General features: G+C 36.4%; 3 protein-coding genes across 3 annotated transcripts in view; 1 reads left to right on the forward strand and 2 right to left on the reverse strand.

The window, feature by feature from the left end:
* Nucleotides 1–590, reverse strand: part of rnf31 (ring finger protein 31) — a 24278-nt gene extending 23688 nt beyond the window's left edge. Inside the window, exon 1 of the mRNA XM_079612459.1 lies at nucleotides 463–590. The gene's annotated coding sequence lies outside the window, so the exon portion shown is untranslated. The remainder of the gene's footprint in view (nucleotides 1–462) is intronic.
* rnf152 (ring finger protein 152) lies at nucleotides 11–7383 on the forward strand. Its single transcript, XM_079612473.1, has 3 exons — nucleotides 11–137; nucleotides 5621–5728; nucleotides 6092–7383. The coding sequence occupies exon 3, from the start codon at nucleotides 6216–6218 to the stop codon at nucleotides 6825–6827; it is 612 nt and encodes a 203-aa protein (XP_079468599.1). The 5' UTR covers nucleotides 11–137; nucleotides 5621–5728; nucleotides 6092–6215; the 3' UTR covers nucleotides 6828–7383.
* A 3555-nt stretch (nucleotides 7384–10938) lies between these two features.
* Nucleotides 10939–21909, reverse strand: gad3 (glutamate decarboxylase 3). Its single transcript, XM_079612474.1, has 15 exons — nucleotides 21522–21909; nucleotides 20954–21105; nucleotides 20078–20320; nucleotides 19915–20005; nucleotides 18854–18966; nucleotides 18624–18739; nucleotides 18274–18353; nucleotides 18129–18183; nucleotides 17258–17374; nucleotides 17107–17171; nucleotides 16285–16363; nucleotides 14037–14186; nucleotides 12163–12270; nucleotides 11922–12011; nucleotides 10939–11797 (listed from the first exon to the last, which is right to left on the reverse strand). The coding sequence occupies exons 1-15, from the start codon at nucleotides 21527–21529 to the stop codon at nucleotides 11624–11626; spliced, it is 1641 nt and encodes a 546-aa protein (XP_079468600.1). The 5' UTR covers nucleotides 21530–21909; the 3' UTR covers nucleotides 10939–11623.
* Nucleotides 21910–23902: the final 1993 nt, after the last annotated feature.

Genomic DNA, 23902 nt, shown 5'->3' on the forward strand with positions numbered 1-23902 from the left:
GGGAGTAGCAGTGAGCGTTTACAGTACAGCCTTTGAAGATCGAAGGCAGAGTGAAGTATGATAGATGAGACTGTCTGCTCTGCATGCGATGTTCACCGTTTGCACAGAATAGATGAAAGAAGATCTCCAAATAGAAGGTGAGTTTATCATTCCTCCTTTCAAAGATACAGACGTAAACGACTTGGCTTTCCGATGTGTGCATTCGCATCAAATTTAGTGCTGAGATTTTTTAAAACTCTTAAACAGAGTTTACAAAACATGTTCGATCAGTATGTGTTCACTTGCATTGATGTATATTTGCTGTATTACGTTTTTTTTTAATCTGCGGTGTTATAAACTTCGCTCAAGGTTACTTCATTAGAGCACACGTAAGTCAGTTAAAAGCAAGTTCATCCTCTGTAAAAGGTGCAAGATTTGTATTTTGTTGTATTATGCATCGGTGTAGTACGGTAGGTAACTTACTTTCTCTTTTACGTGGCAGCAGAATAATCTCGGGCAGCTTTCTGTCTCTGTTCCGGTTTAAGTCTTGTTTTGATTGTTTAGAGGCACGCAACAATGGCTGCGTGTCAAAACAAAGTGAGCTTCCTACCAAGGCACCCTTTCTGGGTAGCACAGGCCCTTAAAAGCATATGCTGCCCAGAAATGTTATGTAAACGCCTTAATAGGGCTTGAGAGACAGCCAATGACAACTAGTCTACAGTAAATATGTCTGTCTTTGAAAACAGGCATGCCCTGATAATGCCTGAACATGTTAAAATATTTAGGCTATCCCTATAAAACCCAACCTTTGGCTCATATAATCTGTTTTTATGTAATTTAACTTCAAAAGATGTTGATATCAGATGCTGGTTGACTTTACCGTGTCCTTGGGACTGGATTAGTAGATTCCACTGATATTATCTTACATTATCTCATCTCAGTACATTGCTATCAGACACTGCTTGATCCACTCAGTATTCGAATGGCCTTTTCTCTATACGTTTGGTTTCTTATTAACACGTGTTAGATGATCGGCGTTGTACTTTAATCTCTGTAAGGGTTCTGTTAATTTGACACCCGTTCAGACAGCATTTCAGTGCAAAGTTAAATGCTTATCTTATTCTTGTCGCAAACACACCCTGATGAGTTGAAGTCCAGTGTGTGAAAATCTGTGTGACTTTGCTGCATAAATTACGGATCGCCTTGGGATGTTTCACATTTCTGCATTGTTTACACAGGTTAATGTTGGTGGAGGTGCAAAGTTGTAATACCAATATCCCACAGATGTCCCATGTTGCCTGAAAATAAAAGGCATCAAAAAGTTAAGGCCAAGAGCATGCATGAATGGCTCCCCTCCCCGCCTGCTCAAGTCAGCGCATTGTCCTTGAGAATGCCACACGGTCTCCGTTTTTAAGTGACGTTTTTCATTTTTTTCTTTTCCCCCTTTCTGACAAATCCCCTGATTCAGCTGCATCCATCAGGCTGATGCTTCGCTTGTAGCGTGCAGCTGACAGTTTGTTATTTGCTTGTTTCATTGTCTTAGTTTTCGAGAGACACTCAGCGAAGCTTCCACCATGGGGTTCACGTTTCTTAAAGCTGAAATCAGAAAAGCAGTTTCACATTTGATAATATCACTTCTGGTGCATCTAGTGAAATTCCATTGTATTTCGTAATGCACTTGATCCTCCTTTTGTTTTAAAGTAAAAAAAAAAAAAAAAACACTAATATTTCTAGTCTAGCTAGGAAAATATGGCAGGTGAAAGCAAGCTTGCTCAGCATACAATCAGAGATTAATGCGAATACAAAAGTGAGAACTCTGAGGAAATGTTCTCAAGGTTACACCTTCACAAGTATTTCATTTGATTTGGTAAATTTGCCCACAGGACGTTTAATAGATTGGCACATTTTCTCCCTTGTGTGCCATACCAGAAGTGCTGAAGGAAATTATGCTATGTGAAATTGAGCTGGAGTGGTTTTCATGGTAACTGAATTACTATGGAGCACTTAAATTCTCCATCACAGCGAGATGCATTTGTAGCGTCCACATTTGTTTAATTTGCAATGCACATTTTTTTGATTTTCTGATTTTGTAATGATACTAGTTTGATGAGCATGAAATAATCATGACTTCAAACGTTAAACTGCTCTCATTTAGCAAAAAAACGTCTTTAAGCCCCTTAGATTTATTAGTAAGTTAAAAGTATTTGTGTGTGTAAGTCCCTAAATGTCTATGAGATTGCTATAATGTGTTTTGACTGGAAATCCCAAAGAGAAAGGAAATATGTCCACTTCTCCATCACAAGATAATGTGCGCCTAATAATGGATAAGCCCTCAGGGGCGTCCGTCCATTTATACCACAATAGCAGGCTTAATTGCATTATTAATTATTTTTCCCCTCAAGGGATGGAGTGAAATTATACTTATATGAGCAATTACTTGCATGGTGTAAACCTTTGAACTTGAAAGAGAAGAGCATACTGCGATAACTGATTTGTTTTGTATGCCATGGCCACATCATTATGTTATTGCTGTAAGTGTAACAAAAGGAAGTCTGGAGTGAAGTGCTGAGAATGTGGACACAATTCATTTCACTTTAACTTGGTCACTTGATAAGTGTTCGTTCATTTCTCAGGTGATTGACATTTGTAGCACCGGCACACTTGAATATTCCCTTGAATAATCCTCCCTTAGTGACAAGCATTGAGCCAAGCAATTAAAATGCATATTAGCTGTACAGTACCTGAAGGAAACAAATGCCCTCGAATCAATTTTAGATGAGGTTAGGAAACATTTTTAAGCTAAGAATTGGTTAAGGTCAGAAGGATGCATGAGTGCCGGAGGGGTTTTGAACTCTCATTCACTGGTCAGCTTCATGCATGCTAATAGTCATGTGTCATGCAGGTTTCAGAAATTTTGCCTGTGGGCTCAACAAAACTAGGTCACATTTTGCTGTGGCTTGTAAGAGGAATTTTTTCATCCAGTGAAAATTTGTACTCTCATTATGTGTGCACATAAACACTTGCTCTAAGTGGATTATGCTGCCCATTGGGTTGAACAACATTTTATGGCAATGAAACAACCCTGATTACAGGGTTATATTGATAACAGAACACATAATAATATTGCATTTTATTTATACAGTATCCTTCCAAACATAAAGACATTTTAAATTCCATGATATTATCACAAATATAAAACATTAAATAAAAGAAATACCAGTGTAAGAGGGGTATAAAGCATAGAGAAAAAGCAGAACAAAAGAGCACAAAAGACACAGATTAGCAGTCAAGGGAGGAGGAGTACTAGATGTGTCAGTGGGTAAGGTCTGAAACCCCCTTACTGTACGTGACATGATTATGCATTTAGAAATTACTCCTATTACACAGCTGCCTGTGGTTGAGAGATGCACGTAAAAAATGTCAGATAAAATTAAATTTATGCCAAACGTATTTAAAAAATCATACAGCAATAATATATACAATACAATACAATACAATTTTATTTGTATAGCACATTTAAAACAACTGGCGTTGACCAAAGTGCTTACCAAGGCCAATAAGGGAAGACAATAAGACCAGTAAAGATACACATCAAAGAGAAGTATAGTCGCTCAAGTCAGGGTACTGTATATTGAAAGCTAATGAAAAGAGGTGCGTTTTCAGAGAGATTTTAAAAAGTGTCAGAGTTTGGGCAGATCTAATATCGTGGGGTAGGCTATTCCATAGCTTCGGCCCATAAGCTGCAAAAGCTCGATCACCCCTATTTTTCAATCTGGTCCTAGGGACAGAAAGTAAGTTAGAGTCCCCCGATCTTAGTGATCTTGACTTAATTTCTGGATGAAGCAATTCTGATAAGTACTGTGGAGCTAAGTTCTGTATAGATTTAAAAACAAAAAGCAAAACTTTAAAATCAATTCGAAATTTAATCGGTAGCCAATGAAGCGAAATCAGAACTGGCGTAATATGTTCAAATTTTCGTTTTCCTTTGAGAAGGCTTGCAGCTGCATTTTGGACTATTTGTAGACGGGTGATGTGTTTCTGAGAAATCCCAATATATAAAGAATTACAATAGTCCAATCTGGATGTTACAAAAGCATGCAAAGCTATCTCAAAGTGCTTACCAGACAAAAATGGTTTAACCTTTGCTAAGAGACGGAGGTGAAAGAAGCAAGACTTTACCACCGCACTTATCTGCTTTTCAAGGGTAATGTTGTTGTCAATCCAGACCCCCAGATTCCGAATACAGGTAGTGCTGTAAGGTGACAACGTTTGGAGGTCACAAACATGTGTATTACGATCACTGGGGCCAAACACGATAATTTCCGTCTTGCTTTCATTCAGACTCAAAAAGTTAGCAGTGAGCCATGATTTCAGGTCATCTATACAATCGAGTAGTGGCTGTAAAGCCAACTATATATCCATATCCATTCAGTATATCCATTTCTGGCAATATGTTGGCCTATTTCAAATATTAAATATACTAAATATGTTGTAAACAGTGCATATTACAGAAAATATATTTTTCAAAGTAAAATAAATAAAAGTAAAATTTATGAATACATATATTTAATTTTAACCTTCCAATGCCAAAATATATTACAAAATGGCAAATTCAAATGCATTTTTTTTTTTTTTGTATATATAATATGAAATATAAATCTATTTAGATGGAAAATGTATGGCCAAAAATACTAAACAGGAAACATAAGTAACTAAAACCAATAAATATATGTAAATATATTTAAACTTTTGTGTGAATGCATTCTGTGTGAATATATGTTCTAGATGCTTTCGTCTGATTTAAAATGTACCTCTAAATTCTCCTGGTCTAGAGGACACCTTAAAAAGTGGCACACATTACCTCACTTCCCTACTTCAAGAATGGATGAATTGTAAGACCCCTAAATAGAGTGCTGCAAGGACAAGGATGATGGAATATTTTTAGGCCAATACCATTGACTGTATAAAACAATGGATGTAGTGTCTGTGTGACGTCACCCGTAGGTTTCTGAAGAGCATTTTTGAAGGCCAAAGTGGGCGGAGCTGGCCGCCGCCATTTTGGCAGCGTGTCACTCCCAGATAACCGGTAATGGGCAAAGAGCGGGATGTGGGTGGAGCTGAGGTGCCTGGTTTTATACAGGCCTATTTCCTACACATATTTTTGAGGACATGTCAACAATTAAAACAAATACTTACAATATAGTCTGTGTTAGTAAATGTTATGCTATTTATGAAATGCAGACTGTTTTATTCAGTCTATGGTTTCAGCCTACAGCTAATCACAGTCTGTCAGATCCTGGAGTGTAGTCAAGTTTTAACTTGTTGTGTAAAAGGCGGTTGTCAACAAGTGGCTAAATGGGAGACTTGTCAGGGACATTAAACATCAGCCGAACAGATAAACTCATCTAGCCTACTCACTAGTTAGTTACGCTCACAGTCTCGTTGTGTTTATAATCAAGCTCTTAAGAATCATAAGCTTTTGTTAATAGTCCAAAAGACACTGGACAAATCCTATTTGGTTTTTGTTGAGGGAGCCAGGGTAATGCTAACCGAGTCATCCTACAAAAATACGTCATCACTGCACCACTATAACTATTCTTTTTTTTTTTTCTTTTTTTCTTTTTTTTGCTTTATTTTACAGAGTTATTTCATCATTAGATGGGGAAGGATATTCTTCTGGACTGCCTTCATTTCCAGCTGTGCTCATTGACTGATTTAAACCCCTGGTTGGATCTGCACTAAACCCATGGTAAGAATCACTCCGTGAAGCAATCACGTCATTTCACATAATCAGAGAAGTAATCACAGATAATTAACCAATTAAGTTGTTTTGTTTTTAGTTCACATGCACAATTTATCCTCCGCATTCTTCACGATCCGTGTCTAAGCGCAGGGTGACTGTGGAGTGTGGACAGTCCTAATCCCTGCTGATTTGTTTACTTATCCAGGACATCTACATCTAAGTCAAGCCTGACAAGAGTTTAGATCCAGCTCACAGCTAGCGCATAATAAATTAACCCCTCTGCCTGCTTGTGTATGTGCCAAAAGTGTTCCTTTGGATTAAATTCTTGACATTCTGTTTTGACGCAAAGTCCTTGTCTCGCTTCCACAGGCAGAGCCAGACATGGATTAAAGCGCTGACGGCCTGATCAACACCGAGTGGACGACGGAGAAGTGCACTGGCATTACAAATCGCCAAGGATACTGTCATTGAAGCAACCAAGGAGATTTGTTTTATGTTTAACATCCACGTTTTAGGGTCAATGGAGACCTTGTCCCAGAGCTCCAGGCTTGAGTGCCAAATCTGTTTCAACTACTTCAGCCAACGGCGCCTTCCCAAACTCCTGCACTGCCAACATACCTGCTGCTCCGTGTGTCTGAGCCAGATGAGGCTCAGCCAAAGGGAGATCCGCTGTCCTTGGTGTCGTTGCGTGACACAGATCCCCAGCGGCCTTTCGGTCTCGCATCTTCCCGATGACCCGGAAGTACTCTCCATTATCAGTCTTTCTCACTCCTCTGAACACACCCCTATCTTTATACACTTACCCAACAACGGTTGCTACCTACTGCCCGTCCCTATGGACGCAGACGGGGCACTGCTGCCTGGACAACCGGCGTGCCGGTTTGGCCCTAAAAGCGTTGAGGGAGTAAACGTCTCTGATGGGCGGAGCCTCATGATGGGAGATGACACGAGTGAGGAGGGGATGGAGGAGGAGGTAAAAACCACAGCATGGACTGGGGTTTGCGCTGTGCTACTTGTGGCGTTTATTTTGATTTTTCTGCTGGGTATCGTGTTGCATAACATGTCCTGCGTGTCCAAACGCTTCACTATTATTTCTTGCGGATGAGACGGATAGAACAGAAGAATTGAAATGTGCGTACCAATGTGGCTTGAAATCTCTTATTTGATTTCAAATACGATTGTAACTATATACGGTAGATGGTCAAGGGCAAAGTCTATGCAATCTATGGTATTTCAAATGTTTATGAAAGCTCTGATTCATTCATTCTTGTGGAATTTTTTCAATTAATGTGCAGAAATGTCATTAAAGAATCTAGCAGTGTTGACTCCATGTATTTGCATGTCGTGTATGTAACTGAGGGAAATTAACTTTATCTCTAATACTAAACTAGAGTTGTTGTATGTTATTGACTGTAGGGGTTGTGCATTTTCTAGAGGTTGTGCAAAACTTAATTGTAGAAATGAAATAACGTGCATAGTAATAAAGTAGCTGCACTGCCTTTGAATAATGTGCATTGCTGTATATGTATCAAAGTGAGTCCTTGTTTTAAGGTGTGCTTCATTTGAAGCAGTTTCTTTAAAATACCACATTAAGTGTTTTCAGTGGTAACAAACTGTATTACTTTTTTTACTTGTGGGTTTTGAATTTGCTTTTGATTAAATAAGTGAAAAAAAAATCAGTCTCTGATCCATTTGGTTTTTAATCATAACAAATCTTGTGTGCTATGTCATTTAAAAGCTATTAATATGAAAACCATTTGACACATGCTGCTTAAAAAGCTGCACAAATACAATAATGTTCAAATTTGGGGTCAGTAATGTTTTTGTTTGTTTGTTAAATCGTTTAAAATAGACAGTAAAGACTTTTACAGTGTATATTTTCTGAAGGATCATGTGACACTGAAGACTGGAGTAATGGCTGCTGACAGGCCAGTGTTGCCATCACAGTAATAAATTACACATTAAAATAGAAAGTATTTAATGCCTTGGTGAGCATGAGACTTCTTTCAGTTTCAAAAAACAAAAAAATCTTCCTGACCCCAAACTTTTGAACGGTAGTTTTTGTCAAAAATCCTTTAAGTGACTTAAAGGGATAGTTCAGCCAAAAATGAAAATGCTGTCATCATTTACTCACCCTCATGTGAGTAAACTGAACTAATTTTACTATCCCAAATTGTAATTGAACTATTCCAAACCTGTATGACTTTTTTTCTTCTGAAAATGTAAGCAATATTCTGAGAAAAGTCTTGCATACAATAGAAGTCAATAGTTTGGTTAATTCTTCTAAATATCTTCCTTTTTGTGTTCTGTAGAGGTTTGGAACAACATGGGGGTGAGTAAAAAATGACACAATTTTCATTTTAGGGTAGTTTATTAATGAGACGTTATCACACCCCTGTTCCCCAGTTATTATTAATGATGTTATCAGCAGCAGCAACTTGCTGGATTATATCTCTCGCATTAGAAATGGTTTATGTTACTGCTGTAGACCAACTCATTTTAGTGATTTAAGTTGTAGGCACTAAAAAGCAAAATTAAAACATTTAATATTTGTATAATATATGTCCAACAAATTCTTAATTTTCTCACAGTTACTGAATATTACATTTGTACATTGATATCCAAATGTGTGATGAGCTCTGGCACAGTGCGGCACACCATTTGCATCAGAAACTGTCAACTACCCATCACACTTGATTGATGACAGCCTCTTTGCTGTTTTGGGGAAAAGATCATATATTGTTCCTGGAATAGCATGTATTTCTTGCACTTTAACATTCCACATTGTGATGTAATGTGTGGATGAATGCTTATGTGACAAATCACACAAATCAAATGATTATAATACAAGACAAATTATTATTAGTGATCAGTTGTTCATCATAGTATACATTTTGCATTCCTTTTTAGACCATTACATCTTATAGGCTAAGTGTGATTATAAATAGGCATGGTGTATGGAAAACATAATTTGGTATTAAAGACATCAGCACATTTGAGTGATCCCCAAAACATCTTAAGAATGACAAGCATTTATGTCTGATTCAGCAACACCCTTTACTCACAGGTCCATAAAATCAAGCGCCTAGCCAAGCAATCTCCTTACACAAACATTTACATTAGAACAACATTTACTTACGAGCATGACTGTATTGCAATTCCACAGCAGTTAACATTGTGTTTTTAAAGTTTTCTTTTTTAATGTACACATAACACTGTACTTGTAGTGTTATATCCTGCAGCAACAGGGCTTCAAATTCAGACATTTACATTCACTCAGAGTGTGACATCTTCCTCTCTTCTGGCCTTCTCTTTCTATATATTTATTTCCTTTCTTTCTTTTTTTGAGAAAATCATGCAAATGCAAGAATTTTTCTTGATCACTGTTGGAGCAAATTAGAACGCAAACATATTTGCTATATGATCTCTTACATACATATACGTAGAACCCCATTTCTTTGGAAGCCTATTTCTGTCACATAAAAAAAAAACATTTGGTAAATCACCAATTCTGACATAAAAATTTCTAAATTATGACAAAAAGTATTTTTGCCATAACAATGACTTTTTATCTCATAATTTCTACTTTTATGTAATAATCAGTGCTGGGGAAAGTTTTAAAAGTAATGCATGACAATATTGCATTACTAAAAAGTAACTAATTTTGTAACTTAGTTACTTTTTATGGAAAGTAACTAATGTGTTAGCCTTGGGCTGCGCTTGCTTTCTCTGTTTTTTCATAACAACAAAAAAAGTTATATTTTTTGCTGATATAAAGGCCCTTTCACACCAAGGGCCCTATCCCAATCTGAAACGCAAGTATCAAACGCGAAACGCAAGTAACTTTGTGGGCGGATCTCTAAAATGGGTTGGTCTGAAGTAGCTATACTCATAGGTGTGGTTTATGGCTCTGGTTTGGGCGTTATGTGCAATAAACCAATCAGAGCGCCATCTCACATTCCCTTTATAAGGAGGCACGCTTGTTCCATAGCGGATTGCTATAATAGCCTAATGGCGGATTTGCCAAGCGCACACAACTTACATGATGGTAAAGGTGATTTCGCAGTTTTCAGAATTTTGTTTTCTGGTTCTTGACGGACAACCCACTTTGTCAGGTGTCCTTATATACCTATGTGTCTTGCCACTATTGGTCAAACAGGTTTGATCCGTCATTACTACAATTAGCCTGAATAATTGGGTCAATGTGTAAGCTAGTTTTATGCCTATTTTTTTCACATCTTAATGGACACCACAATGATTTCCCTCGTGTGGTAATATTTTTCCTTGTAATTATGTATGGTTTGCAAAAATGGGAACTGCTGTGTCTGTGTAGTTGAGAGAAGCAAACGCTACATTATGTCCAAGCATGCGCCCTTAAAATAACATCTGAATAACACGCCACTGACTTTAGACTAGGTTTTTCCTGGTCTGTGGTGGAATTGTTTTCTAAAACTGGGTAAAATAGTAATTACTGATTAACTAATATGAACTACCACATTCAACTTGTTAGTTAATAGTAGTTACTAATGTTATTGCAGTAAACAGGAACAACACCTTATTAATCCCCAGTGCTTTGAAAGTAAATGTTCACCAATAAAATGGGTGTGTTGTTCCAGCGGCCTCCACATACTTTTGACATATGTTTGGCAGCCACTATAATTAGAGCTCTGCCTAACAATGCCAAATGAGCACACCTCATTTTCCTTGGCCTGCATCTGTCAACATGCTACAGAACTGCACGCATTTGCTGAAATCATGCAAGAGTACTAGGCTGTACATGATTGATGGTGTTGTCCACATGTCGGTTTCTCCTCTAACTTTAGTAAATCACCTATCCAAAGGGGCATTTAACAGGCCATTAACACACAACACTGACACAATCCATTTTGCCAGTCACACGCGCCCAAAAATCCTCTTAAACTCTGCACAAGCATGTTGTCATCTGCTGTTGAAATTAATATTTTGAAAATATAGGGATACAAATATTGCCAGGACAAAGAGCTAGGGATAAATGGGTAAAAAAAACAACAACAAAAAACATCCGTTCTGACCAATTTTCAGTCTTACCTGTCATTTGTGGGCTAGAAGACAAATTAATCCCAGCTAAGAGGTTGTGCTGCAGTAATAAAACTAAATTCAAAGGAACCCGCATGCTACATAAATGTATTACTAATGGAGCAAGAACAGCAGGTGGTGTACAAATAAATAATCACTTTCACATCAAATTCCTTTAGTGTAGGACAGAGCAAAGCATAAAAACCAACAAGCCGTAAATTAATTCTGATGTACAGAGACCAAAATTCATTTCAATATATATTTTATAATGTGTTTATTAAATATAAGAATTATGTTTAGAAGTAATGTCATGAATATGAATACGTAACATTTGTACAGTCTGGTATTAGAAGATCCCACCAGCAGGAGGCACTAGTAGACTGCAAAACAATTGAGCTATCTGACAGCAGCAAGACCTGAGTCATTCCAATTTCCCTCCAGAAATCACTTTTGTACAACTTGATTAAGAGGAGGTGCAATTTAGTCACGATACACGGTGTAAGGGATGCCTCTTCTTCAAAAAGCATGTTGGTTTAATGAAAATCAGTGAGTGATCATCTATTTCCTTTGGTCAATGTGGCTCCACTATTATGTCTTTCAAATCTCATTTAAAATTTAGTTCAGATGCTACATCAGTCAAAAGCTACACAATTTGTCAAAAGAGATCAATAACACCTAGACAAAGGATACATTATTAATAACTGCTAATAATGTTCAAAGATAAATTAAAAGAGAAAGCTGTAAATGCTTCTACTCACAGGACTGTATGTAATGACAACTGGCATCAGAGGTATGAAGAAAGAAAGCTATAAATAGTGATTTTTCAGAAAAGACGTCTTTTGCAAACTAGAGTTCACAGCCCAGACGAGCAATTTCGTCTAATAGGAAGTCCACATCCTCCTTCTGGGTGGCTGGGTTGGAGAAAACACAACGGAAGAAATTCACTTTGTCTTCCAGAGGTTGATAGCCAATCATTGTGTATCCTTCCTCCATCATCTTTGTCTTGATTTTTGGAGCCACCTGTGGGAATTCATAATGTCAGCTTGTAAAAGCAGATAATGGGATCACTAAATGAAGACTAATGTGTCTTCCTTCATTTACTGGTTAATTAAGAAATTAAAAAGGCTTAATTTTTTTGACCTACCATGTGAAGTTCCCTGTCTCGCTCAGGACCTGGAGGAATGCTTTGCACTCGGTTTGGGAGATACCAAAAGCAGACATTACTGTGTTCAGGCTAAAATAAAAATACAGAAAATATAAAATCATAAAGCGACGTCGAGAACGTGTAGGCTATGTAACGGCTAGGCAGAAATTCAACTGTTGAAATCACTCAGTAATTTCCATCTTTAAAATATGCGGAAAGTAAACAGAAACACGGCACTTACTTTTCCTTTGAAGACAAGCTGAAAATCTGTCCTTCTCTTCAGCTTGTAGTAAAGATACTCTGCATTTTCCAGGCAGTGGTTGACTTGTGCTTCAAAACCCTCGGAGCCCTGTATAAGAAAATAAAAAATGTGTTTGGATTGTTGTGTGTCACGGTTTAGCTCTTTTTGCCATTTTGTCATATTTAAATCACAGAAAAGACAACACGATCTCATGAAAGTGCGTATCTATACCACGAATGTTATTTCTGGTACCATTTATACGTCAAAAATTTTTTTTTGCGTGCATATGCTACGCACTTAAAACCCTTGGGTGGGGAGTGCATGTGTATTACACGCCATAAAGCGCGTATCATATGCACGCAAAAACTATTTTTGCCGTATAAATGGCATGAGAAATAACATTCGTCGTATAGATACGCACTTTCATGAGATCGGATATGATTATATAAAATACTAAATAACAAATATGTTTTGAATATTTTTTGGTTCTAACTGGGGTACAATTTCTACTTTTCAATTATTTTTATGAACTTATGAACTCTGTCGAAATGCTGGCCAGTTGAGACAAAGGCGGTATATTCATTTACATTTAGGACACAGTTCCAGCCTTTTTCTTCTACTTTTAACATATAGACCTATGCCCCTGAGTCGGCGACAGACTAAAGGAGTCTCTCATACTGGTGTGTCACCTGATCGGAGCTGCCTTCTTTAACCTGGTTTAACCTGTTTTAACCTGGTTGACCGCCAGTTTGTTTTTATGAGTGGTTTCAGGTCTGAGATTGGCTCAGTCCCTACTGGTGTCCCCCAGGGTTTAATTTTAGGCCTAATTTTTACTTTTTAGCATTTATATATTTCCTCTTGGATTGCTCTTAAGATCACTCAGGCATAATTATCACATTTTTACGCAGGCAGTTCTCACATTTATATATGTTTTAAGCCTGGTCAAAATGTGGATGTTTCTTTTCTCTTACATTGCATTTTGTAGATAAAAATATGGATGACCCAAAATTTTCAGTCTCTTTAATAGTTATAAGACTGAGGTTATGCTCTAATTATTAAAAAATTAGGAGTTATACTTGACTCGAGCTTGTCTTTTGATCCACATGTGCAACATACTGTTGAGACTTCCTTTTAAATATTGCTAGACTATGTCACCCTTTCCTGGGATTGAAAGGCTTATCAATAGTTTAGTTTTTTTCTCACATTGACTGGCTGGGGTCCCTAAAACCACAAATTGCAATGTGTTCAAAATTCAGCAACTAGGATCCTAACTGGAGTCAGGACAAATGAGCGTATCTCTCCAAAGTCCTTGAACTGGCTCCCGGTCAGGTTCTGTGTTGATTTTAAAACCCTTATGCTTACATATAAGGCACCGTGAGCCCCTCAGTATACCTGTCTGCGCTTTTAACTTTCTATGCTCCTAAGCGTCATTTGCGCTCCTCCCAAGCTGGTCTTTTGGCTGTCCCACAGACACACTTGTGATCTGTAGGGGACAGGGCTTTCACATCCTTTGCTCCTACTCTGGAATGAACTCCCTTCTCATTTTAGAGATGCACAGAATTTATGCATTTTTAAATCTTACCTAAAAAAAATATATTTTTTAGCTTAGCTTGTAGTTGATTGTTTTAACTTTTTTGTATTACAGTTTTTGTTGTTGTTGTGTGCTTTGTATTTGTCTGTTTTATTGTGTAAAGTGCCTTGAGGAGCTGATTTAAAGGCACTATGTAAAATCAAGTTTATTATTATTTCAAACTTTTAACTAAATCATTTTTATTTTTTGTAAGGAACTCATTTTTTAAGCACATTTCTGAATACACATTTTATTTGTTTGTTATTTTAAGTGTCGTTTATTTTAAAGCTGCCATAAATGTTACCTTTGCCTTCCACATGAGCCACAGTTTAAAGATGTCCACATGTCGTCCACACTGAATGCTTTTGTCCCCGGTGTCATAGGTCACGTCATAGTGCTTGTCAGGTTGGAAGAGATACTCAGCACATAGTTGATTACACTCCTGCAAGAGGCCCTGAGAACAACACATGACCTTTTACATACCCTTAGTTTTCAATACCTCCTCAAGCATCAATGACTGTTTGCTGAGTCCCTGGTTTGTCCTGAGCAGTGAAGCTACCCTCTGTTCTTGACAAGGACTCCAAGAAAAAAGTTACGAAAATTCTTAAGATAAAATCTAAATTCATAAGAATGTTCCTATGGCAACTCTTGTTCTATGTTCTAAAAAAAATGCCCGCCTTTTTGCACTTGTCCACATACCTTGAACTAGTACTATGGGTAACACTTTAGAATACTGTTCATTCATTAATAAGTTACTACACAGGAACAAATGAGTAACCCACTATTAACATTCTGGTAACTACTAAAAACTAAGTAATAGCGCTCAGTCGAATATGGTAGTTCACTATTAATTAATCAGTAACTACTGTTTTTCATACCTCACTGAAGACTAAGAACTACTATACAGGTTAATAATTAATATTAAAAATACATAATGTAATGAATCAAGCATTACCACATCCTTCTAAAGGAACTACTAATCATTTGGATCAGTATTCTAAAGTGAAAAGCTTGATAACTACCTAATATTGACTGAAGTCGTAAGTTTTTGAGGTTTTTGTAAGGTTTGGATAGTAATGACTCAAGTGTTACTACATCTTTCTAAAGGAACTATTAATTATTTAAATCAGTATTCTAAATTGAAGATCATGGGAAAACACTAGTAATGACTAAAGTTTTACCAAATCCATCGAATGGAACTACTATTCAAAATCTTAAAAAAAAATCTCAAAAGCTTACAATGACTTCAGTCAATATTAGGAAGTTATGTTTTTCACTTTAGAATATTGATCCAAATAATTAGTAGTTCCTTTAGAAGGATGTAGTAACACTTGTGTCATTACTAGTGTATAACTTACCGTTACCTTTTATTATAAATTAGGCATTATTCATGTTAATTATGAACCTGTATATAGTAGTTCTCTGGGATGTATGAAAAATAGTAGTTACTGATTAGCTAATATGAACTACCACATTCAACTTGTTAGTTAATAGTATTTACTAATATTATCAGTGCGTTATACTCATTTGTGTGTAGATATTCATTAATGAAGGACCAGTATTCTAAAGTGCTACCGTAATATGTATGTAGCTTTTGTTATGTTGCCATGCTTCATCTTTGAAACAACCCAATAAATGCATTAAACATCTAAACTTTGGGAATTTAGGACAGGTTGGAGAGGTTATCCTAACTTTAAGACGTTATTCAGCCACGGCTCGTCTGTATGGGAATATTAATCCAAAACATAGACCTCTATATAAGCTGAATCAATAATAAATTGTAAATGTGTTCAGCATTCTACAACAAATATTTATGATATTTTCTGGAATATTTTAAGTCAAAGTGAGCAGGATATATTCAAATTTAGCGTATCATGGCTTCGGCAGGCATACAATTATAATAAGCTGGGCAACGGGTGCCAGAGCCTCACAGTTTACCTTATGTAAATCTAAATAAACCCCGCTCCAGACCAAGACAATATGTATTGTCTACAGCAATGTGTATTAGTCTGCATCAGGTCAGTAAATTGGCATGTTTGTTCTTCCTATGTAGACTAGCATCAAATTAATGAAAGTATAAATCCTTTAGTTTAAAAAGCCTTTATACTTTATATTAAGTACTTTATATATAGTTGTGAAAAGCATACTATATTTTATGTTGGTTATGAGAAAAGAAATGACAACTTGCTACATTAAGGAAATTCCATGCGCATGTCGTGTAAAGCTTGTCAATCAACATTAAGTTACCTAAAACAAGCTGAACCACAAAAAAAAAACATTTTCATCACTTCAAATTAAATAAACTTGAACTGAAATAAAATATAAATAAACTTATTTATTTTATTTTAGTTGAATAGCCTACCAAGGCCAGAATACCAAGGTGAAAATGACCCTACACCTGCTGTTATATACATTTATGTTATGCAGCTTCTTCAGAGCAGTAATACATATAAATCTATGGATTTCATATCCTCTTTATCTTATAGGCCTTTATTCATTTATTTATTTATTCAAGCTTAACATCATAGATTAATCTGTCCATCTCAGCTCACCTTTCTCTTCACTAGAATGGCTGAGCATTGCAGAGGGACGCCCATCATCTTGTGTGGGTTCCAGGTCACAGAATGGGCTCTGGTTGAAAGCATATGAATAGCATGCTGATGTTAGATGTTTAAAAAAAATCCATCAATTTAAAGTACATATTTAAAATATATAAAATTATTTTTGAAACAGAGGTGAAAGTGGAGGTGGAATCCATTAGACTGAAACTTTTATCAGTTTGATGTACGCTAGAAGCAATCCTGTAATTGCGGGTTCTGACCAACCATCAGTACAAAAGAAAGGAAAGTAAGATGTTTTTAAGCACACAGGGGTTATATGCTTTAATACAGTCTCAGAGTAAATGTCAATGTGCTTTCACCACACTCCCTTTGCAGCTAAAATTGTAGAGAAATTACTTGAATTACCCTGCAGAGCACCAAACGGAACGGCAATGAAGGCGGCACTTTGTGTTGATTAAAATAAAATGAAACAGAGGGATGTTGAAGAAGTGTCCAGAGAATCGACTGCTGACATTTAAGGTAGATGGAGGAGCCCATGCTTGCATTGTAAGATTTAAAAGCAACTAGAGATTTCAACTTATTGATAAACCGGTAACGTGTCTACAGGAACGTGAATGGTAAAACACTCAAATGTGTTTTTTACATCCATCAACATTTAGCACAGATTCTTTAATCAAAAGCAATTTGTGCTGCACTCAAGGTATACATTTTGCCACAAATTTCTCTGGTGAATCAAACCCATGACCTTGGAGTTTCTAGTGCCACTGAGCAACAGGAACATATTATGCAATTAAAATGATTGATTTAGTTTACCTTTCAATTCCTTGCATTTTCACACGATGTTTGTTTGACAGAAGCAAGCCTCCACCCCAGGCGGCCTAAATGAAGTGAGAACATTAAAGCACTGCATCATTTTTAATAAAATGTACTTAATAATAATAATAATAATAATAAAACATTTTACATCCACATGCATCCATATGCCATGGCGCTCACAAATGTCTGCTATTTCATTCAGAGGGTCAAATGCTCCGTAGACTGTGGTTCCTGCAGTTGCATTGACATAGAATGGGACCAGACCCTACAGACAGCATACAAAGATTTTTAAAGACATATACACAATCATTCAATGTTCATAATTTGTTGATCTGAATATCAGCACATCTGCATGTAGTTCACATGTCAGATGCGCAGCTATTGGGGTATAGCCTTGAATCTTTTTTTAAAATATTGTTTTCTTTTTGTTGTTGTTGATGTGTGCACTGCAGCAAATTAAATTTCAATGGCAGTTAATGTCATGGCTATAACCAGCCCACACAATTTGTTGTTTTGCATTTAAACCTTGTATTTTAAAGTGGTAGAACAGTTTTTATTTTCACATGAATCTGTTGGTGTAACCTAGTTACTAATTGCAACATAGAGAGATACTTTCACATTGTTTCCAAGTCCTCACTGAAGGACTATTAAATATGATACATAGTGATTTTATAAGTTTAGCAGAGAAGGTCTGAATTGTTTAAGCTTAACTTTTTAATGTTAATGTTCGATTTTAGATTTTGAGCAAATTTAACATGCTACAGTACAAACATATAATTTAACCGGAATAACCACATCTCACATTTTTAAAATGGACCATGTCACAAGCTGATATCTAGTAGGCTACTACAGCTGTGAAATATTACACCCTATAAGACATTGATTTTGAGTAATCTACATTTTAGACAATATAGCCAGTTATATGTTATACGGAGTTGTTATGTGTAAATGGCGGGGACCGAAAACAAACTTGTATATTATTAAATATGTATAGCTCAATATCAGCTCACTTAACCAACCTTAGACTTTGCTGCATCAATGCTGGAGTTCAGTTCTGATGAGATCATCTTCCCCCTCACAGAGAGACACCAGCACGTTTTATTCATCTTGCTAAACAGGACACACTGCAAATTATGAACTTATGATTCCGTCCACCAATCTTACCTTTCATCACATCTGACGACTGTAACATTTTCAGAGCCGATGCCGAGAACTACTGCAGACTTCTTGATTGAATAATGACTCTAATAAGGAAAGCGAATGTTAAACATGCACAGGCAAACATCTAACATGATCTGACCTTTTGGTTTACCATAACAAGACATGAAATATTTGAATTAACGGCAGTTTATCAAGACTTTTAAAACACTGCTGTGACACGTAACGTCTGACCTCCCAATCAGTGGGTCAGGAGGTAATAGCTGAAATGTGTTGTGCTATGTGTTTCATTGAGTAAGTAGAACTGTCACAGCTCGCCTGCGGAGAGTGGAGGTAACAATAATGAGATCATGTACGTGCGCGGAGGTGAACAGCGCCAGGCGAGGTATCGCAGACATCCCATGGGTCTTCACTGCCGGAAAGAAATGAAACCTAGCCAACAACACACTGTACAGATTGGACATGGTGCCTCCTGCGGAGAAAGACATTAGCTGTTTAATGAAATACTAATGATTGAATAGTCAGTTTTCATTTTTCAAAACACAATATTAATGCTTCATGTATTTTTTTCCTTTCAGCTTGTTACCAGGACAAAAGATGCCATCTCCATCTTCCTTTTGCCATCCAATAATTGTATGCATTTTTCTCAGAACTACCTCCTCCATGAGTATAAAAACTGGGGATATTTCATAAGTGAACCTGTAAGCAGAGAAGAACTCAGACTCATACATGCCCCTGATGAACTGCAGAAGAAATAGAGGAGAGTGGGAACTTTTTGCTTTAAAGTCCGCATGAAATGGAAATTCACTTTTTAAATACAGTACATCTCAACGATCCTATTATTTTTTTAAATCAAAATGTCATAAATGCCATGATTTCTCCAATCATTTAGTCCACTTAAAACTCACCCACAATATACTGCAAGATCACATTTAGATCTCAACAACCAATGATACCAAGTCCTCTACATTTCTTTCTTTTTCAATAATCCATTTCACTCGGATGTTGTGACGGATACATCACAATACGAAAGAAATGATCTGTCATACTTTTAAGTGCCGACATTGATATACATAATTTCCCCATAATTATCTGCTAAAACATTTCCTTTTAAAATATATATCATACACTACCATTCAAACATTTTTAAAGAAGTCTTTTATCTAACCAAGTATGCATTTATTTGATAAAAAATACAATAAAAAAGTGGTGAAAATTTTAAATAACTGTTTTATATTTAAATATTTTAAAATACAATTCATTCAAGTGATGACACAGCTGGATTTGACACTTCAGTCTTTAGTGTCACATGATTATTCAGAAATAATTTATAATATGTTGATTTGGTGCTCAACACACATTTCTTATTATTATCAATGTTGAAAACAGTTGTGCTGCTTAATATTTTTGTGTTAACTATGATACATGTTTTCACGATTCTTTTAAATGCATCAATTTAATGTGTTCTTGCTGAATAAATGACCCAGAACTTTTGAACAGTAGTGTATCTCTAAACTGTGCAATGAATGTCAAATACAAACATTTCATACATATACCTAATTTCTAATTTGTTCCTACATTTATTTTCTCTTTTTTATAATTAAAATATGAATGTTAAACAAATGAAACTTAATGAATGAGTCTCACATGTTTGTATTCGCTGTGGACGTCAACCATTCTCCTGCCAGACCAATAATGTCAAGTCCGGTTGACAGCTGGTTGAAAAATCTCGGATGGCCTAACAACATTAAAGAACAACATTAACAAAAGCTTCCACAAAACACAACTGTGTTATTTAGCTTGTTCTTACCTGTTTTAACTCCATATTTCAGTGTGTCTCTGCAGTCCACCAATAGCTGCTCCAGATTATCCGGCTGGTCAGGTAGCTCCAGGCTGAATCCCTCCAGACCATCCTTAAACTGGTGAGGATAGTGAAAATCTACAACTTTGGAGCTGCTTTTCTGGGATTTGCTGATGTAGGCCAGCAAGATGTTTAACAGCTCCTGCAGGAAGTGCTTGGTTGCTTCCTCTCCCTCTTCAGCTGGGAGCAGATCTGAGCAAACACAAAATACACGCTTCAGGTACAATGGAGTTGAAAACAACTGCAGGACATTAACAGGTTGGACTGTCAATCAATGTATGGAGGTTATACTTTACAGTCTACCAGCAATGCACATTCCACAGAAGCTTGTATCCAGAGCAGTTGCAACACAGTTTCGTGGTTTAATTTGCATTTTACATTTGAAAATGTAAACACATTTAAAAGCGCTCTGATTAGAAATAATTTAAATGCACTCAACTGGATACAAATATTTACTTTGTTGAAGTAATTGCAGCAGAAATAAAAAATTAATCTTTTGAAAGCTCACATTAAATTAATATTTACATTTACGCTTTTATCCAAAACGGCTTAGAGTTATACATTATATCATTTCGTTCCATTGGAACAATATTTGAATAGATAATTGAATGTCAAATGACACAGAACGAACTGCAATTTGCACTTGCTTTGAACAAGTTTGAACATGTTTCAGTTCACACATTCTTTACATTTGGTATTAAACTGAAAAGAGCAAAATATCCCTCAATGCTGGGCTGTATTCCTTTTTCAAAAATTGTACCATTGTTGTAACGCAAGGGGAAGCTCATACATTTCACCACCCTTTCATCTGAGTGTTTGCTGTACCTTTGCTGTGGATGCAGCTGAAGTCATGGGCTGTGTATCCACTATCATATTTCAAAGCGTCATCAGCGTTTCCTAAAGAACCTGTATCTTGTTTGCACTTGTCTAAATGCCGTCTATCAGCTTGTGCGGACTCCATAATGTTTCCTAGAGACCTGCACACACATCAGCATACCATCTCAAACACCCACATTATTATTTTGTAATATTTATTCATGTTGAATTAGTTTTTATATTTATATTTCAGTTTTCATCTAATATTTAGTTTATCTTAGCTTTATTTCAATAAATGAAAATAATTTTGAATAGTTTTCATTTTATTTAACAATAACAACACTGACACACAAAACTTCATAAATTTCACGATACCACTTCAATTAAAAATCAAAACCGAATTGGTATCATAACAGCACAGTGAACAACCACTTATTTGAACACCAATCGATCACTGATTATGTTAACACAATTTACTGCAGATTCTGATATAGAACAGTATGATGAAATTAAAAGCACCGAATGGCATTGTAAGTTTGTAGCATATAATAATGAACAATAAGTCAATATAGTTTACCTTCTCATTGAGGCATCCACTGTTGTTGACTGTTAATATCTAGAGTCTGTGCCAAATGGCTGAAAGTTAAAAAAAGCTCCTGCCTCCACAGGGTTGAAAATCAACTAGCCTTCAGTAAAACTAGGTGTGGTCATAGCGCACGGCTTTCTATCCCAATGAAAGCATGCTATTACACAAGGATGAAATCTCCATCAACTTTCAGACTCTCTCTCTTCTTTTGTTAGCCCAATTGATATAAATGTGTTCATTCTCTGCACTGGCTCGACACAGACAGATGTTAGTTCTGGCAGGTCAAGTTTTTCAAGCTCACATCAGCTGACTCTCAGCTAATCCACGTATACCTATGAATACGACGCCTATCACCGTATTCATAAGCTCCTTCAGTATTATAAACATCTATCGCATTTCTCAGGAGCTAATTACCCTCCTCCATCCCCAGCTCCTCCTCTCGTCCAGTCAGGCTTTGGCATTCTGATTCCCCTTTGAATCAGACTAAATTCTCGAATTATGTTGTACATTAAAATATTGAATTAATGATATCTGCCATACATTCATGTTGGTTCTGTTCAGTTTACCCTAAGGGGGATTATTGCTGCTCTCCCTGCTCTTATCCATGTTAGGCTGCCCATGCAGAACAGAACCAGACCGCCAATCCAAACTGTATGCTAATTGTCAATCGTATTTGACGATAGTGGTCCTGACAGAAAGGAGGTTTATGTGAAGATGGCCAAATCTTGAAGCAATCAAGTGACAGTATCTCTGCTCTGTTAGGCCAAATTTATGTACAGTAGGCTAAATAAGGGGAAAAAACACTAAATCTTTGACCAGTCATGTTTCCTTTTCATAAAAATTGTCAGAGAGGCTTCTATCTAAAACTCAATTCTCACTGACAAATAGGCCTAACTAATAAAATGCACCATTCGTGCTGTTTTTTAAGACTCATGTATACCTTCAATTCAATTCAATTTATTTTATTTATAAAGCACCATTAAATGAATTGAACTGAATAGTGTACCTTTTAAAACGTATCAAAGTATTGAGTGAACATGTAAAACCTCTTCAGATTTGTTTTGTCTTTGACTCATATCTCTTATTTAATTTTGTCTATACAGTCTGTCTACATTATTATTTTCTAAATGTCTAAAAAGACGGCGACTAAGCCTTTCAGTAAGAGCAGGCCAGCAGAGCTCAGTCTTTCAAATGGTGTGCAAATACTTTGCAAAGTGAATAGAGGCAATAGCGAGTGATATATAAAGGCTTGTTTTTATTTTCATGGCTTTTAATCAAGCTCACCATGTTGCTTCCATCAGCCTCATTGGCTAAATCTATGTTTAGTCCTTGAACATTGCTTTGCCTGGAACAGCTGCAGCCATGGTAACTTCATTGAATGAAATAGTCCCTTTGTACATTCATCTGTATATGAAGATTTCATGTATTGGTAAAACGCTGGCTAATGGACAGCTGCTGTTTTTTTAGAGAGCGAACAAATAATTTTTTACTGTAATTGCTTAATTTTGACCTCTTATTAGGCCCTATTCTCAAACAAGGTTATTGCCATTTTTGTTATGCATGATGCTCGTGATGATAGATAGATACAGTAGATAGATAGATACAGTAGATAGATAGATAAATAGCCTGTGTGTCATTATCATATTCACCTACAACGTCAATGTTGTATATATTCACCTAGTCTTTGTCTTTGTCAAGGTTTGGCTCAATATAATCACACCTCATATCAGGAAACAAACTGCCTAGTACTTCAGGTCTGACTTGTTTCCATGAGTCAAAATGCTCTTTCTCTTAATTGGTCTGCGCCAAAAAGACACAGGAATGCAGCAGTGGTGAGCGGTGACTTTTATAACTTGTTGCTGGGTGACGCATTGTGTCAAAAATAAACCTGGTGCACGTTGGATGGGTTTATATTATAGTGTTGGCTGCTCAGTTCCTTACTCTTATGACACATGGCAACACAGATAAAAGTTTCCTAATATTTGACCATTTATTGAAAGCAGCCTGCATTTACCTGTTGATGCCTTCACAAGCACCCTTAAAAGCTGTTGTGTTGCATTCGCAAAATATAGGCCTACTGTATTTTTGTCATTTTTATTAAGAATTAAAAATAAGCATACAATAAATATTAGTAGCCTATTGTAAGTAGAATATCATTAGAATAAGTTTTACCCAAGTATAAAATATAATTATTATTTAAAAAATATTTAATTTGAAATAATGCATTCATTTAATAACTTCATTTCACAATGAAAAATCGCTAATGTGAACGCTGTCATGCGGACTCGGGTGCGCACTGGGGTACCGAACCAGACTACCTGGTGGAGGTGGTCTGAGTTCGGTTGCTCGAACCGTGCCGCGTTTCGCGTGAA

This window comes from Phoxinus phoxinus (genome assembly GCF_949152265.1).
Source record: "Phoxinus phoxinus genome assembly, chromosome: 5".
In the NCBI taxonomy this organism is placed as follows: Eukaryota; Metazoa; Chordata; class Actinopteri; order Cypriniformes; family Leuciscidae; genus Phoxinus; species Phoxinus phoxinus.

Bases quoted from the DNA above. Each gene is read 5' to 3' on its own strand.
- rnf152 (XM_079612473.1), top strand. From the start codon at position 6,216: ATGTTTAACATCCACGTTTTAGGGTCAATGGAGACCTTGTCCCAGAGC.
- gad3 (XM_079612474.1), bottom strand. The intron at 18,967-19,914 runs GTGAGACTCATT...CTCTGCTTACAG, and splicing joins TCCACAGCGAATACAAACAT to GTTCACTTATGAAATATCCC. The intron at 12,012-12,162 runs GTAAGTGCCGTG...TTTTTATTTTAG, and splicing joins AGCTTGTCTTCAAAGGAAAA to CCTGAACACAGTAATGTCTG.